This window comes from Silurus aristotelis (assembly GCF_946808225.1).
Source record: "Silurus aristotelis genome assembly, chromosome: 10".
Taxonomy (NCBI): Eukaryota; Metazoa; Chordata; class Actinopteri; order Siluriformes; family Siluridae; genus Silurus; species Silurus aristotelis.
In genome coordinates this window covers 17,885,750-17,903,609 of record NC_139583.1, presented here as the reverse complement: position 1 = coordinate 17,903,609, position 17,860 = coordinate 17,885,750, and the positions used below count along the sequence as shown (strand labels likewise).

The window sequence follows — 17,860 nt, the reverse complement described above, 5'->3', positions numbered from 1 at the left end:
GTCAGTTCTGGGACCCCTGCTTTTTACAATATACATGCTTCCATTAGGAAATATTATTAGAAGGCATGGAATCAGCTTCCATTGTTATGCTGATGATACCCAGCTATATATTTCATCCATACCAGGCGATACAGCTCAATTAGCTCGCATAACTGAGTGTGTTGAAGAAATAAGAGATTGGATGACCCATAACTTTCTGCTATTAAATTCTGATAAAACGGAGATTTTGCTCATCGGCCCAAAAAATAGTACACAGAAGCTCCAGCATCTCAGCCTGCATTTAGACGGTTGTTCTGTAACCACTAGTTCAACGGTAAAAGACCTGGGAGTTATTTTAGACAGCAACTTATCTTTCAAAAATCACATCAATCAAGTTACAAAAACAGCCTTCTTTCACCTTAGAAATATTTCTAAGCTAAGAAATATGTTATCTATATCTGATGCAGAGAAGCTCGTCCATGCGTTTATGACCTCTAGAATAGACTACTGTAATGCATTACTAGGTGGATGTCCTGCATCATTAATAAACAAGCTTCAGTTAGTTCAGAATGCAGCAGCAAGAGTTCTTACTAGGTCAAGAAAATACGATCATATAACCCCAATCTTATCGTCCCTACATTGGCTTCCTATTAAGTTTCGAATAGACTACAAACTACTGCTACTCACTTATAAAGCACTAAATGGTTTGGCTCCCATGTATCTATCCAGTCTCTTAACACGCTACAATCCGTCACGCTCCCTGAGAGCTCAAAACTCTGGGCTTCTAGTAGTTCCTAGAATAGCAAAGTCCACTAAAGGCGTTAGAGCATTTTCACATTTAGCTCCTAAACTCTGGAATAGTCTTCCTGACAGTGTTCGGGGTTCAGATACACTCTCCCAGTTTAAGTGCAGATTAAAAACATATCTTTTTAGCAAAGCCTACACATAACACACATCACACACATCACATCATAACCTTGTGCTCCAGAACATCTGATCACATGCACATTATCAACTTGTGCTGTTAATATCATGAACAGCAGCTACGCTAATTCCTCTCCACTGCTTCTCTTTCTCTCCCCATCCCGAGGCATCCTGAGGTTTGGCCACGTCCCACCTCGTGAAGATTATGGACCTATGGATGATCATGGAGAAGTAGATGCCGAGTGTTTAAAGGCCCTGGCATGGAGAAGCTGATGCTGGATCTATGATGATCACAAATTGTTCTGTATTGTTGAAAGATTTATGACCAAACTTTTGATGTCACCCATATGAGGATGGGTTCCCCTTTGAGTCTGGTTCCTCTCAAGGTTTCTTCCTCATATCATCTAAGGGAGTTTTTCCTTGCCACTGTCGCCACGGCTTGCTCATCAGGGACAAACCCACACCATTCACCTTCACTGTTGTTTTCTGTAAAGCTGCTTTGAGACAATGTCTGTTGTGAAAAGCGCTATACAAATAAACTTGACTTGACTTGACTTGACTTAAACCAACAACAAACTGGCACTGACTGTGAACAAGAGGAGATCATTGTTGACCTTAGGAGGAAGCACACACTTTACACCCCTTTAACAATCCATGGAACCATTGTTGAATCAGTGAAAAGCACCAAGTTCCTGGGGTATACATCACAGAGAACTTGACATGGTCTACAAACACCAACACTTGTCAAAAGGGCACAACATTTTTTGCATTTCCTGAGAAGTTCTAAGGTCCCCCTCCTGTCCTCACCACATTCTACACAGGAACAGTAGAGACCAGCAACATATCGGTCTGGTATGGTAACTGCTTTGCCTCTGACCAGAAGAGAGTAGTAAATACAGCTGGGAAAATAATCAGAGCCTTACTCCTACCTACACAATACCTATACAAGTAATGTTGCCTGTACTGAGTTGACAAGATAGTCAAACATCTCACCCAACCTGCCTATAGCCTGTTTCAACTGCAGACATCTGGAAAATCTATTGTAGTATGCGTTGCAAAACTACCAGAAGCTGCAAGAGCTTTTTCACACATGCCATCTGGCTACTCAACTTGCTCGTTGAATAAATGGTTGAACCACACACCTCCTGTCTTGGGCATTAACCAGACTAGTCATGTGCTATTTATTCTTTCTCATCACTCGGGCACGTTATATTTATTACAGACAGTTTACATTCTTGGCACTTGTGCACTAAACCTTACAATGTGAACAATTATAATGCAATAAGTCTATGTACTGATTTTTGCCTTTTTTTGTGTCTATTGTGTTATCTATGTGTATTGTTTTTTGGTACTGTCTAGTCTACTGTCTATTGTGCTGTCTATTTGTTACCTGTCTTGCCTGCTGACTGTTAAATGTTACACCTGCGCTCCATGTTAGCCTCTGGAGAAATGCGATTTCGTAATAATCCACTTCTGCCAGTGTCTTGGTTAGCTCAAGTTGTCTCATCTCCAAGGTAAGTACACTGTATAAAACCTTATTATCTTTACATACTCTTTCTATTATGTTTTTATACAATATTAGTTATTTAGAAATGTATTTTTATTATTTGATAAGATGAAACATTAAAAATGGGGTGGCATTTTGGGGGTTGGAACAGATTAAGGGCATTTTAAGATTAAAATTTTATTGATGTGCGAGCAAATTGAGCTACGAGCTCGGCTACGAAACGAATTAAACTCGTAGGTCAAGGTACCACTGTATACCATATTTTTAAGTCTGTAAAAATATTTTTTCTTTGCTTTTATGTGTAAGTTTACTAACACTTTTAACAATATGTGAGACTGTTTTCAGCTTTGTTGAACAGCCAGACCTCTGTGACTGCATCAGGAGGACAAATCAAAGTTGTATCAACCAGCAAAGTGCATATATGTAAAGTGAACACATTCTTAAAAATCATGTAATCTTTATCATAATATAGACAAGCATATATTTCAAGCTATTGCATTAAATTTATGTATATTAAACTCAACTGTTGGACATAGTTCTGAGTAAACTTGTTAATAACCAACTCCTGCACTCTGATAAGGCTTGTGTTCCTTAAACTTACTGCAGCTGCAATTGACAATATGGTTCGTTTGAATAAAGTAAATAAAAGTTGGGGTTTAGAGTTCACTGATCATTGTCACTTAACTTATTTATGCAGTCTGATTTGTACAAATGTACAAAGATTTTATTATGGTACATTTTATTGTTGTGTTTTGGTTATTACTTTAATATAACTTCAGACACCATTATTAATATTTTAATGTTCAAAAAAGGAATTTTAAGACTTTAATGAGAATGGCATTGATAGGGAATAATTTACAGGAAAGCATATACTTTCTAGTATTTAAGTTTTATATAAAAACAGACCCCTCCAACTTATGACTAGCAAAGTTAACTATGCAACAGCCACTAATGCCACCCTAATTAAATACTTCAGCATCAACCAACCTTCCTGTAAGTATTCCTGTAAGTTGTTCTACATTTATTTTGGTCAAGTAACAAATTCAACAATATGAAAAATGTAATGTCTAGATCAGACATTGCAAAGTGTTTTGTAGCAAACCACATACAGAGAAAACAGTACCAGTGTAAGTGCTGACATGTCCAGAGGTGGCATTTTAACCTTAGTGTACGTCTCTAGGTTAGGAATCTAACCCTAGTTCCCCGAGGGAACAAGATGCTGCGTCGTAACGCTTTGGGAACGCCCCTGCATTGTCCGCACTCTGAACCACATGTGAAATCTGACCAATAGGCAAGTTGTGACGTCTTTGGCGGGCGACGTCGCGTAAACCAGGAAGCTACAAATGGCTGCGTGATGGTAGCGATGCTAGCTTCTGCAAGAGAGAAGGTAAGCACCACAGGGATGCAGGGAGTGTGGCACGGAGACGCAGTGTTTCGTTCCCTCTGGCAACTAGGGTTACATTCGTAACCTAGAGACGTTCCCCCCTGGGAACTCGAGCTGTGTCGTAACGCTTTGGGAACGAGTGTCCAATCACGCTACACTGACCAGACCCTGCCTAGTGTGTGAGGGCCTCAGCACATGCATGTAGGTCGGAGTGGCTCTCAGGTCAAGGTCAGCGGACAAACCGGACAAAGGTCAGCGGGGTGGACCAACCCGCAGCGTCACAGATGTCCTGGAGTGACACTCCAGTGGACCAGGCCGTAGAGGCCGCCACACTCCAGGTGGAGTGAGCCCTGACCCTGAGTGGTGCAGGGAGGCCAGAGGACTCGTAAGCCGACACAACATCATCCACTACCCACCTTCTTAACGTCTGCTTATTGGCCGGGAAGCCCTTCCTATTAGGGCCATAGCAGACGAACAGCTGCTCCTACTTCCTCCATGGACTCCTGTGGAGGTAAGTGTCCAGTGCTCGCAGACTGGACACAGTCGGTTCTGTCGCTCCTGGTCGGGGGCTATGAACAGAGGAGGGCAGATTGCCTGTAACACAACAGGTCGTGTGGGAGCCGTAGGCACCTTAGGTACGTACCCAGGTTTCATGTATGGAAACACTCTGGTCATGCCAGGGGCAAATTCCAGGCGGGGTGGGGCTACGGACAATTTTCTTATTTTCAAATACTTATTTTAGAGTAGTCAGTCAATATGCAGCATGAATAGCAGTACATATTTACTGTCCTATTTAAATAACTAAAAAAAACAGCCATTATTTTCAAAATAGCTGGCAACCAAAGTGAGTACACCCTAAATGAAAACTGTGTCGAAAGTGTCAATATTTTGTTTGAGCACCATTCCTATCTAGCACTGCCTTAATACTCCTAGGCATGGAAATTCACAGTAGCTGCACAGGTTGTTGCTGGAATCCTTTTCCACTTCTCCATAATGACATCTTGAGTTGCTGGATGTTAGACACATGGGGCTTCTCCACTTTCTGCTTAAGGATGCCCCACACGTGCTTAATAGGGTTCAAATCTGGAGGCATACTTGGCCACTCCATCACCTTTACTTTCAGCTATTCAGTTGTCATTTTGGCGGTGTGTTTGAGGTTGTTTTAACGTTGGAAAATTGCCGCTAGGCACAGTTTTTGAAGGGAGGGCATTATATTCTGCCTCAGAATGTCACAGTATATGTTGTAATCCATGTTTCCCTTAATGAACTGCAGCTCCCCAGTACCAGCAGCACTCAAGCAGCCCCAGACAATGATGCTCCACCACCATGCTTGACTGTAGGCAGGACACAATTTTCTTGGTACTCTTCAACAGGGTGTTCACACACATGCTGGACATCATCTGAGCCAAACAAGTTTATCTTGTTTCACCAGACCACAGAACATGGTTCCAGTAATTTATGCTCTTGGACAAGTTGTCTTAAGCAAACTGTTTGCCAGCTTTTTTGTGAACCAGCTTCAGAAGTGGCCATGCAGACCAACATGTTGCAGTGTGTGGCATATGGTCTGAGCACTGACAAGCAGACCCTTCACTTCTGCAACCTTTAAGGCATGGCTGGCAGCACTCATGAATCTGTTTTTTGAAGCTAGCCTTTGCACCTGACGCACAGTAACTTCTATGATCGACGCTTGCAAGGCTTTTTCCAAGTGGAAGCCGTCTTGGAAAACCTTTGTATGATCCTTGCTACTGTACTTTAACTGTAAATTCATGTTTCTAGGTATGACATATGTTGTCATACAGCTGGCACAATATCGTATACCAGCTTAAAATATAATGATTCATTACAAAAGGAAAAAAAAAAAGAAAAAGAAGTCAATATGTTAGATTTTATATTACGGTAATGTGAAACTTTAAAAATTTACCTTGAAATAGTCATGACAATAACACTTACCTCAACATTCTTTCTTAAGTTGAAGCTAGAATTCCTGTACACTGAGATGCCAACTTGAATTTTTTATGCATACAGCAGGTATTACATTATGTAACTGTTCTTTTTTTAGCCCTTGGAGTAAGAACATACATTAAAGATAAGGCCATGGATGTCCTGATTCCATTGACATGCTTGTTTCTTCCCTTTCACTGGCAACTATCTTCCAGAACTAAATGTGTCAAAAAGTGAGTGGTTGACAAACTCGATTCATGCTCCTGCAGCATATTGCGAGACTCACAATGTCATTAAAGTAATGTGATAGAAATAAAGATTAAAGATGCATATTGTTTATTATCATTTAACAGTAATGGCGAAGCACAAAGGAATATATTGAACTGAAAGTAAATACTTTATAAAAAAAAATCACTTGAGTAAGTGTATTAGTGAGACCAGTTTAAACTACCCTTTGGAAGTAATTTTTTCTTTTCCCAAAAACTTACGGAAGTAAATGTTATGAAATAAATGTAGCATATTAGTACACTTCTTTGATCATTTTATTTGGTTGTAAACACAATACTTTCTGGCACAATAAACAATATAATTAATATGTGACTTAAATGTCAGCTGGCTTATCATGAAGAATTCCTATTTACTTTTAATTTGTAAAAAATTAAATTGGAGTGTCTAATTTATATAAATATAAATAATTTACAATATTAGTATGGTTAAGAAACTTGCTTAGATAATGGTTGCACATGTTGCAGCCATCAAATTTAAAATTAGCTTATTTTTTCCTTGAAATGGTGCATTTACTCAGTTAAACATTATATTTTCTAGGTTCTATTGTGCATAAAATACGGGGTTATGAGATTAGATTGGTTTTTTTTATTAACCTAGTACATTGTCCCAACTTCTTTTTGGTGTAGGGTTGTGTACAGTGGTCAGTACAGTGGTACAGGTGTGTACAGTGGTATACAGTGGTCCTGATTTTTTTTTTTTTGCATGTTTGTCACACTTTAATGTTTCAGATCATCTTTTTACTAATTAGAAAATTAGTAAAAAATTGCACAAGTGAACACAACATGCAGTTTTTAAATGAAGGTTTTTATTATTGAGGGAAAACAAAATCCAAAACTACATGGCTCTGTGTGAAAAAGTGTTTGCCCCTAAACCTAATAACTGGTTGTGCCACCCTTAGCGGTAACAACTGCAATTAAGCGTCTGTGATAACTTGCACTGAGTCTGTTACAGTGCTGTGGAGGAATTCTGGTCCACTCGTCTATGCAGAATTGTTGTAATTCAGCCACATTGGGGAGTTTTTGAGCATGAACTGCCTTTTTACGGTCATGCCACAGCATCTCAATAGGATTCAGGTCAGGACTTTAACTAGGTTACTCCAAAGTCTTCATTTTGGTTTTCTTCAGCCATTCAGAGGTGGACTTGCTAGTGTGTTTTGGATCATTGTCCTGCTGCAGAACCCAAGTTCTCTTCAGCTTGTGGTCATGAACAGATGGCTGGACATTCTCCATCAGGATTTTTTGGTAAACAGCTGAATTCATGGTTCCATTTATCACATCAAGTTTTCCAGGTCCTGTAGCAGGAAAACAGCGGTTTTGGTCTTGGAACACTGCCATGCAGACTATTTTTGCCCACTTTCTTTCTTATGGTGGAGTCATAAACACTGAGCTTAACTGAGGCAAGTGAGGCCTGCAGTTCTTTGGATGTTGTTGTGGGGTCTTTTGTGAAATCTTGGATGAGTCGTCGCTGTGCTCTTGGGGTAATTTTGGTCGGCCGGCACTCCTGGGAAGGTTCTCCATTGTTCCTTGTTGTTGCAATTTGTAAATAATGGCTCTCAATGTGGTTCGCTGGAGTCCCAAAGCTTTAGAAACTTCTTTATAACCTTCTCCAGACTGATAGATCTCAATTACTTTGTTTCTTATTTGTTTCTGAATTTCTTTGGATCTCAGCATGATATCTATCTTTTGAGGATCTTTTGGTCTACTTCACTTTTTCAGACTAGTCCTATTTAAGAGGTGTATTGATAGCGAACAGTTGTGGCAGTTATCAGGCCTGGGTGTGGCTAGAGAAATTGAACTCAGCTGTTAAAAAAACCCGGTTTTAACAGGGGGGCAAACACTTTTTTACACGGGGCCATGTAGTTTTGGATTTTGTTTTTGCTCAATAATAAAAACCTTCATTTAAAAACTGCATGTTGTGTTCACTTGTGTTATCTTTTACTAATATTGAAATTAGTTTGATGATCTGAATAATTAGTTTAATGATTATATATATATATATATATATATATATATATATATATATATATATATATATATATATATATATATAATTATTTTATTGTTTGACAAACACACACACACACACACACACACACACGCACACACACAGACACACACACACATCTACAAACATACACACATCATACCATACATAATAAAATTTCAGCAGTAGTAAAAGCACTCATGGGTCTCATGGGAAGAGGCTCTACATAAATTAGACAGAGCCTATGAATGTTATTGTATAAGACAGCTAAAAGAACTTTCTCAGTCCCTGATTTGAATTTTATTGAGTTACATTTAAAGGCAGAGAGGCTTTAAAGGCTTCTGTTTTACCACTGGGTCCCACTTACCCACAGCAGTAGATGAACACTTGACTCTGTGATTGTAAGCCTTTGCTTTTTGCCCCTTTTTTTCTTTTAACATAGAGTTGAGCAATCACCAAATGTGTCAAAACAACTGAACTCTGGCTCTTTCAATATATTTGTGAACATCACACCTATGAAAAGGTGTAGATGTCTCCCTAATATTAGGCACAGTGGGATGTAGCCTGTTTTCTTATGTACTGTACAATTATACCTAAATATCATTTATTATTATTAATATATTTTCAGCCAGTATCATTAAAGAAAAAAAGACAAATCATTTAAAAATCTTAAGCAAATACAGTGAGGAAAATAAGTATTTGAACACCCTGCTATTTTGCAAGTTCTCCCACTTAGAAATCATGGAGGGGTCTGAAATTGTCATCGTAGGTGCATGTCCACTGTGTGAGACATAATCTAAAAAAAAAAAATCCAGAAATCACAATGTATGATTTTTTAACTATTTATTTGGATGATACAGCTGCATATAAGTATTTGAACACCTGAGAAAGTCAAGGTTAATGTTTGGTACAGTAGCCTTTGTTTGCAATTACAGAGGTCAAACGTTTCCTGTAGTTTTTCACCAGGTTTGCACACACTGCAGAAGGGATTTTAGCCCACTCCTCCACATAGATCTTCTCTAGATCAGTCAGGTTTGTGGCCTGTCGCTGAGAAACACGGAGTTTGAGCTCCCGCCAAAGATTCTCTATTGGGTTAAGGTCTGGAGACTGGCTAGGCCACGCCAGAACCTTGATATGCTTCTTACAGAGCCACTCCTTGGTTATCCTGGCTGTGTGCTTCGGGTTATTGTGATGTTGGAAGACCCAGCCTCGACCCATCTTCAATGCTCCAACTGAGGGAAGGAGGTTATTCCCCAAAATCTCGCAATACATGGCCCCGGTCATCCTCTCCTTAATACAGTGCCGTCGCCCTGTCCCATGTGCAGAAAAACACCCCAAAGCATGATGCTACCACCCCCATGCTTCACAGTAGGGATGGTGTTCTTGGGATGGTATTAATCATTCTTTTCCCTCCAAACACGTTTAGTGGAATTATGTCCCAAAAGTTCTATTTTGGTCTCATCTGACCACATGACTTTCTCCCATGACTCCTCTGGATCATCCAAATGGTCATTGGCAAACTTAAGACGTGCCTGGACATGTGCTGGTTTAAGCAGGGGAACCTTCCGTGCCATGCATAATTTCAAACCATGACGTCTTAGTGTATTACCAACAGTAACCTTGGAAACGGTGGTCCCACCTCTTTTCAGGTCATTGACCAGCTCCTCCCGTGTAGTTCTGGGCTGATTTCTCAGCTTCCTTAGGTTCATTAAGCCCCCACGAGGTGAGATCTTGCATGGAGCCCCAGACTGAGGGAGATTGACAGTCATGTTTAGCTTCTTCCATTTTCTAATGATTGCTCCAACAGTGGACCTTTTTTCACCAAGCTGCTTGGCAATTTCCCCCTGGCCCTTTCCAGCCTTGCGGAGGTGTACAATTTTGTCTCTAGTGTCTTTGGACAGCTCTTTGGTCTTGGCCATGTTAGTAGTTGGATTCTTACTGATTGTATGGGGTGGACAGGTGTCTTTATGCAGCTAATGACCTCAAACAGGTGCATCTAATTTAGGATTATAAATGTAGTAGAGGTGGACATTTTAAAGGCAGACTAACAGGTTTTTGAGGGTCAGAATTCTAGCTGATAGACAGGTGTTCAAATACTTATTTGCAGCTGTAGCATACAAATAAATAGTTAAAAAATCATACATTGTGATTTCTGGATTTATTTTTTTTTAGATTGTCTTTTACAGTGTACATGCACCTACGATGACAATTTTAGACCCCCCCATGATTTCTAAGTGGGAGAACTTGCAAAATAGCAGGGTGTTCAAATACTTATTTTCCTCACTGTAAGTAACAGTGGTTTGTACAAGGACATCTGTTAATGAAGTGAAGCACTCTATTACTGTACACACTGAACACAGTTTTTATCAAATACAAACAGAATCGGTAGAAATAGTATAAAAACTGTCCAAGTTATGCACAAATTGCAGATCTATCATTATCTCTAAAGTATTAATGTTTACCCATATGACCACTAGAGCATTTTCTCTGTGCTTGCACAAAACTGCAGTTGCCCATTAGAAAGGCTAATGCATTTTCTCTGTGCCTGCAAATATGCCGATTACTGTTCTTTTGACTGCTACTTACAATATGCCAAAGCTTGCAAAATTCTAGCTTCACATTATAACAGTCTCCCTGGCTATGAGTTTGGGAACTAATTTCTCATAGTTTTTGTTCAGTAAAGGTTTTGTATTAATATTCTTCTGTTCATTTTCTCTTTGTAATGTGTTAACAGGATAAACGTGTTAAAAACATCCCTAAAACAAGCAACATACAAACACTTACAAGAAGTTTATGCAGCCTGTGCCAGGTGGTGGGGCAATCCACACAAAGCTGAGACTGGTAGTAGGCAGGTGACTCACATGGGATGCCACAACACTGCACACAAACTGTTGCTCTGACACCAGCCCTGTAAAAGAGAACAAAAAAACAGTAATAATTTAAAGACAAGCAGCTCACAGAACAAAATGCAACCCTTCCATTGTCAAGTTTAAGACCTGGAAGACTAATAATTTTCTTAAATTAAATGAAAACATATTTTATTGAAACTTCAGATTTACATCTGTACAGGTTTTTAGGCATTTAATATTTCAGCAATTTAAATCTATGTCTCCAACCTAATGTTTCACAGCCATTACTTCTATCACCTCTAGGGTCTATTTTTAAACATATCATAAAATATGATTGTTACACAATCATCAATCCACAAATTGGCAGGTAGTTACATACAGCTCAAATCATCAAATCAAAACAAATCAAATTTTATTTGTCACATAATACAGAGTACGACATGCAGTGAAATGCTTTGTACGACTGTCCGGGGAGAAGAAATAAAACAAAGAAAAAAGAAGGCAGATAAATATATCTGTAAAATATTAAAAAATATAATAAATAAATATATATATATATATATATATATATATATATATATATATATATATATATATATATATATATATATATATATATATATATATATATATATATAGGGAAAAGTGTATATACAGGGTATGCTTATGTACAGTAAACAGTAATCACATAAGGTGGTTGATGTGATTTGTCCTTAAAGTATCCGTGTGTGGTGTGGTGTTAAAGTGACAGTCCAGAGTTTAAAGTGTTGTAGTGCAAAAATAAAAATATTTGCAGAAGTGTGATGATGGAGAGAGTGACCAGCTTTTAGATCCTGGGTGTTTCCTGGTTTAAACTCCGAATGGCCTGCGGGAAGAAGCTCCTCCTTATTCTCTCTGTGTTTGCTTTCAGGGAGCAAGAGTGTTTAAAAACAATTACAAAGACATAGCTCTATGTAACTCTTTACTGTGCTTTCTTATATCATTTATCTATACTTGGTGATCCTTACTTATTGTAAACATACTAAACTCAAGCTATGCACATGACTGACTAGAATACACTTTGCCAGCAAACCAGCCCAGAAAGCACATTCTCTTCTTCTCAAACTAAATGATTTTGGTTTCACTATTAAAATTACTACATGATGACTACAAGACAAGTCAAATTCCTAACTGAACAAACATACACACAGACATGCACAAACACACACAAACAGAAACACAAATTAGAGCTTCATCAGCATAATTAAAAAGATCTGTTGTCACACTCACAACCTCAGAATATTTGTTAGCACTGCTCACTAATATTTTGTATATAGGAACAAAGCTACAAAAATAAGGTTCACAACAATGCATAGAAAGAAAGAGGAACTGATAAAAAAAAGTTAAATGACTTTTGGTAGCAAGACAGAAGATGTTGAGGACAGATGAAGGAAAGGTTCCAACACTATATCAATTCTGCAAGTATGCGTGCGTGTGTGTGTGTGTGTGTGTGTGTGTTGGAGTGAAAGAGTCGGCTGAATGTGTGCTACTCCACTTTTTTTTTTTTTTTGCCCACATAGAACACAAATGCTAAGCCACCTGTTAGCCTTACAAGGCATTGGGCGATTGAAACAGAAGCTCAACCTGGGTCTTGAGCAAACTACCCAAATCAGTTTATTATATGAAATTCATTATCAATTTCATTTTATATATATATATATATATATATATATATATATATATATATATATATATATATATATATATATATATATATATAAATGTATGTAATTTTTTTATTATTATTATTATTTATTTATTTATTATATGAAAAATGTGTGTTTAATTTTGTTCTCTTCTCCACACACTGGCCACACTTTCTATCTCCACTTTCAATTCTTAATGCTGATACAGACAGTACAATTATCACCTTAATGTTCAGTACAAATATTGCACCTAAAATACAAGTAACACCTTGTGGAAATACATAAACTCAGATTTCGACATATAACCACCTGACAACTGTTTGTCTTAATAATTTTTAAAGAAGGTTAAATACCAAATATAGCTGCTATAAGTGTAAATAAAAAAAAATTAAGATGCATTTTGCTTTATCACACAACTATAAACATATACTAACTAATCTGAACAACATAAACTTAATAGAAAGCCAAATTATTAATTGGAAAGTGCTTCATACAAGTAAATTGAGATGGTTATGAAAGCTTCATTAAAATACTGTATTTCAGCTGAGCTGACATGAAAACATCAGAATTCTAATAATCTTTACCTTTGGTCCAATTATCTCTGATTCTTATGTCTAAATTTGCAGATTTCATTATAAGCCTCAAACTGATTCCAAATTTTTCTCTGTCATAGTGTTGATTATTTAAACGGGAGCGAATTTTTTCACCCAATAATAACTTGCATGGCTAGGATTTATTAGAGAAAAGATTCTTAGATGACAATGTGTCAGGAATCCACCTGCCACGCCCCCTTCAGTGGCTGTATTGCCTCCGCGTGCTCCTGAGCTCTCGGCTTTATTGGGCACACCTGAGGCTCATTCATCTAATCGTCCGCGGCTCCTATATAAACCCCTCATTCACCCACACTCCCTGTCTGTTATTGTAGATTCATGGTGGTATGTCTTAGATGGTTATGAAAGCTTCATTAAAATACTGTATTTCAGCTGAGCTGACATGAAAACATCAGAATTCTAATAATCTTTACCTTTGGTCCAATTATCTCTGATTCTTATGTCTAAATTTGCAGATTTCATTATAAGCCTCAAACTGATTCCAAATTTTTCTCTGTCATAGTGTTGATTATTTAAACGGGAGCGAATTTTTTCACCCAATAATAACTTGCATGGCTAGGATTTATTAGAGAAAAGATTCTTAGATGACAATGTGTCAGGAATCCACCTGCCACGCCCCCTTCAGTGGCTGTATTGCCTCCGCGTGCTCCTGAGCTCTCGGCTTTATTGGGCACACCTGAGGCTCATTCATCTAATCGTCCGCGGCTCCTATATAAACCCCTCATTCACCCACACTCCCTGTCTGTTATTGTAGATTCATGGTGGTATGTCTTATCGCGTATACGTATCCCGCTACGTACCTAGCCTCTCGGACTCCTCACTCTCTCCACGGCTGCACTTTCATTCTAAAGCGCACCCCGGATTACCCCTATCCGCCGCGTTGTTGTTTTCTATGCATATGCTGCTTATGCTATGTTTTCTCTGTTGCTGCCTCAGCGTTGCGCTTCCCCTAAGCGCATCTTGGAATATACTTACGGACTGCCTCTCGCCAGTTCGGAAGTTTGTGGGCAGCGCTCCCGGAGCGCACCACCGGATTATTCCCTAATGCAGCGAGTATTTGTGTTAGCTCTGCCTTTTTGTGAATAAACATTATTTGCGTGTATGTTGGCTTCCGCCTCGCATTCCTCGCATGACACAACGTAAGATAATGGTAATTTGGGACATATTTATTTTGTCAGTTACACATTTTATATAAGAGAATAAATGCTGATAATCAGTACCAATAAGCTATGCTTGGCATTTTGGCTACTTATACCAAACTCACTTGTCAATTTGAAGATTTCAGGAGATCTTACCGAGAAGTGCAAAAGACATTAACAAATCAGAAAACAAATTAACAAATTAGAAAATATTAACAATTTCAAAAACAAATAACAAATCTGAAAACAAAATAACAAATGCAAAAACAAAATAAATCCGCAAACACATTAACAAATCTGAAAACACAACGACAATTCAGACAAACCGGCAAAGGTAGATAGTTTGTGAATGGAACACTTACTGATCATTAGACGAGACACCTGTCATTCAAGATATACAGGAAGTATGAAATCTTATAACTTTGTTTCTTATACATGTGTAAAGTTCTCTTTGTTTAATTTAAAAAAAATTTATTTTGATTAGTGCACCTTTAAATATATAAGAAAATAACAGAATTAAACATTGGCAAGCAAGGAGAAACTGGAATTAATTAAAATCTACTTTGAGGAAGGACATTTATATGCAGTGATTTTGGAGATGCTGCAGTATATCATGACATAAAGGCTGCAGTATATCATGACATAAAGATTATTTTTTTACACTTTTACACATACATTCCAACTTTCTCCTGCCGCATATTGTTACTTCAGCCACTTTATGGTCTGATATCTATAACAGCTTTACCCAAAGCTGTCCTGTCTAAGAAGTTTAACTGTGAAGGACATTATCTTTGGACTTGTAATGAACAATAACAAAGAAGACTTTCTTGTTAATAATTTTCAGGGATCCCCCTGCTACGCCCCCCTCGGTAGCTGTCAGGGATCCCCCTGCCACGCCCCCCTTGGTAGCAGTCACGCTGCCTCATTAGGCCGTGCCGGCCTTGATTGCTGACAGCTGTGACTCGTTAAGGATAGACTATATAAACTCACGTTCTCGAGTCACAGGCTGTTGGTTCTTGAATGTCATGCTGGTGATCCTGTGTTTCCTCGACTGCCAGCCTTCCATGCTGGTTTCGCATCCTGACTCGTCTCCTTTGTGGATTACTCTTTGACGCTGGAGTTTTCTTCTGTTTCTGGGTTTACGCTTTCCTTTGGATTACTCATCCTAAATGGATATACTTTGGGTTGGTGACTCTTTGCATTTGTGTGTGTTTTTGGTTGTGTTCGAAATAAAACAATAATTGAGTTACTTCCACTTCCGCATCATGATTGCCACCCTGACAGAAGAACCGACCGAAACCGGATTCGCCCTTCTGCGATCTCAACCGTGATGGTTCGGCAGCCGAACCCACCTTCGGATTTTCCCCGGAAGTTCAGGCTCTCGGAAGCCGGATCATGTTAACACGGTTGCACCACGCCACTCTGAAAGCACGAGGGGATTCCTGGCACGTTTCTACGGCAAGAGTGCTGAGTTGGGCGTATTTTTACGGAGCATCAGCGAATATGTGGAGGTAAATTTTTCCCAATTTCCCTCGGAACGAGCCAAGATCCCTTTCTGCATTTCCCTTCTGGCTGGTGATGCTCTCTCGATAGCCAGCGTGCTGTAAAGCGCCAAGGGAAACGATCTCGGCTCGTACACCGACTTCATCAGACTTCTCCTGGGGATGTTTGGGAAGGACATGGCGGACCTACACTATAGCTTCCTCAAATCTGAGATGGCTCTATCCCGGAGTTCTACAGACCGTTCCAAGGTCCACTCCGCTTCAGAGTTCCGCCGAAGGTGTCGCTCTGCTCCAGTGTTCCGCTGAGGGTGTCATACCGCCGCCTGGCCGCGAAGAGGTCATCGTATCACTGCCTGGCCACGAAAGGGACATTGTACCGCCGCCTGGATGCAAAAGGAACGGCATACTGCCGCCTGCCTGCGAAGGGGACAACATACCGCCGCCCCCGGGCCCCTCAGAAGGCGACGGCTCGCCCCCAAGCCTCCCTAATGGTGAAGGATCGGCTCCAAGTCTCACTGAAGACGACGTCTCGCTCCCAAGTCTCACTTAAGGCGATGTCTCTCCCCCAAGTCTCACTGACGCGATGTCTCGACTCCAAGCCTCTCCGTTCCAGATCTCCATGGTGGGCATTGCTCCATTCCAGAGCTCTGTGGTGGGCACGGCTCCGTTCCCGATCTTTGTGACTTGGTCTCCTCCTGGTTTTACCCTGTCCCACGGCAATGCTAACCGGGCCTCCTTTGACCCTGGGCGGTTGGAGAGGCCTTCCTGGGAGTGCCCTGACCCGCCTGGCGTAGGTGAGTTTTGGGGCGTCGGGTGTCACCCCTGGAGGGGGGGAGTACTGTCAGGGATCCCCCTGCCACGTCCCCTCAGTAGCTGTCAGGGATCCCCCGCCACGCCCCCCTCGGTAGCTGTCGGGGATCCCCTGCCACGCCCCCGTCTGTAGTAGTCACGCTGGCTCGTTAGGCCGCGCCGGCCTTGATTGCCGACAGCTGTGACTCGTTAAGGATAGACTATATAAACTCAAGTTCTCAAGTCACAGGCTGTCGGTTCTTGAATGTCATGCTGGTGATCCTGTGTTTCCTTGACCGCCAGCCTTCCAAGCTGGTTCTGCATCCTGACTCGTCTCCTTTGTGGATTACTCTTTGCCGCTGAAGTTTCCTTCCGTTTCTGGGTTTACGCTTTCCTTTGGATTACTCGTCCCGAGCGGATATACTTTGGGTTGGTGACTCCGCATTTTTGTGTGTTTTTGGTTGTGTTCGAAATAAAACAATGATTGAGTTACTTCCGCTTCTGCATCATGATCGCCACCCTGACAATAATATACTTCTGATAGGAAAATTTTATATTTCATTATTATTATTATTATTATTATTATTATTATAATAAAAAAAAAATTATTTATCTATTTTTTCCCTCTTTTCACTAAATATGTGTATATATTTATATTTTCATGCACCTGTTCTGTGTATTGTAATGTAAATTGTACTTGTTATTGCCACATTGTTTGTATATGGCTAATTGCTTAAAAATTAATAAATAAATAAATGAAGACTATTGTACTTCCTGTATACAGTGGGGAAAAAAAAGCATTTGACACATCAGCATTTTTATCAGTAAGGGGATTTTTAAGTGGGCTATTGACACAAAATTTCCACCAGATGTAGCCATCAAGCCAAATATAGAAGTCATATAAGTATTGAACACATGAAGATAACAAGGTGCAAAATGGCATAGAAAGCCAGGAGATCACCTGAAATCTGTCAGTATTGAGAGAGAACCCCTGCCCCCTATCAGTACTAATTGATATCAGCTGCTTTAGTCCTAACTGATGGCCTATAAAGGCTTCTCATTACCCAGGAAGCTCACAGGAAAGACCTCATGATGGGTAAAAGCAAAGAACTCTCTCAAGATCTTCGTAATCTTATAGTTGAAAAGCATTTTGTTGGGAATGGTTATAGGCACATTTCCAGAATGCTGAATGTTCCTGTGAGCACTGTGGGGGCCATTATCCGGAAATGGAAAGAGCATCAGTTCACCCTAAACCTGCCACGATCAGGTGCTCCACGTA

The 17,860-nt window shown here is 39.7% G+C and overlaps 2 protein-coding genes across 2 annotated transcripts in view; both read right to left on the bottom strand.

The window, feature by feature from the left end:
* Positions 1–17,860, bottom strand: part of kti12 (KTI12 chromatin associated homolog) — a 418,740-nt gene that overhangs the window by 228,881 nt on the left and 171,999 nt on the right. The window lies entirely within an intron of this gene.
* reln (reelin) overlaps positions 1–17,860 on the bottom strand; it is a 514,851-nt gene that overhangs the window by 428,531 nt on the left and 68,460 nt on the right. The window contains exon 3 of the mRNA XM_083552560.1: positions 10,791–10,914. Coding sequence (XP_083408686.1) covers positions 10,791–10,914 — 124 coding nt within the window. The remainder of the gene's footprint in view (positions 1–10,790; positions 10,915–17,860) is intronic.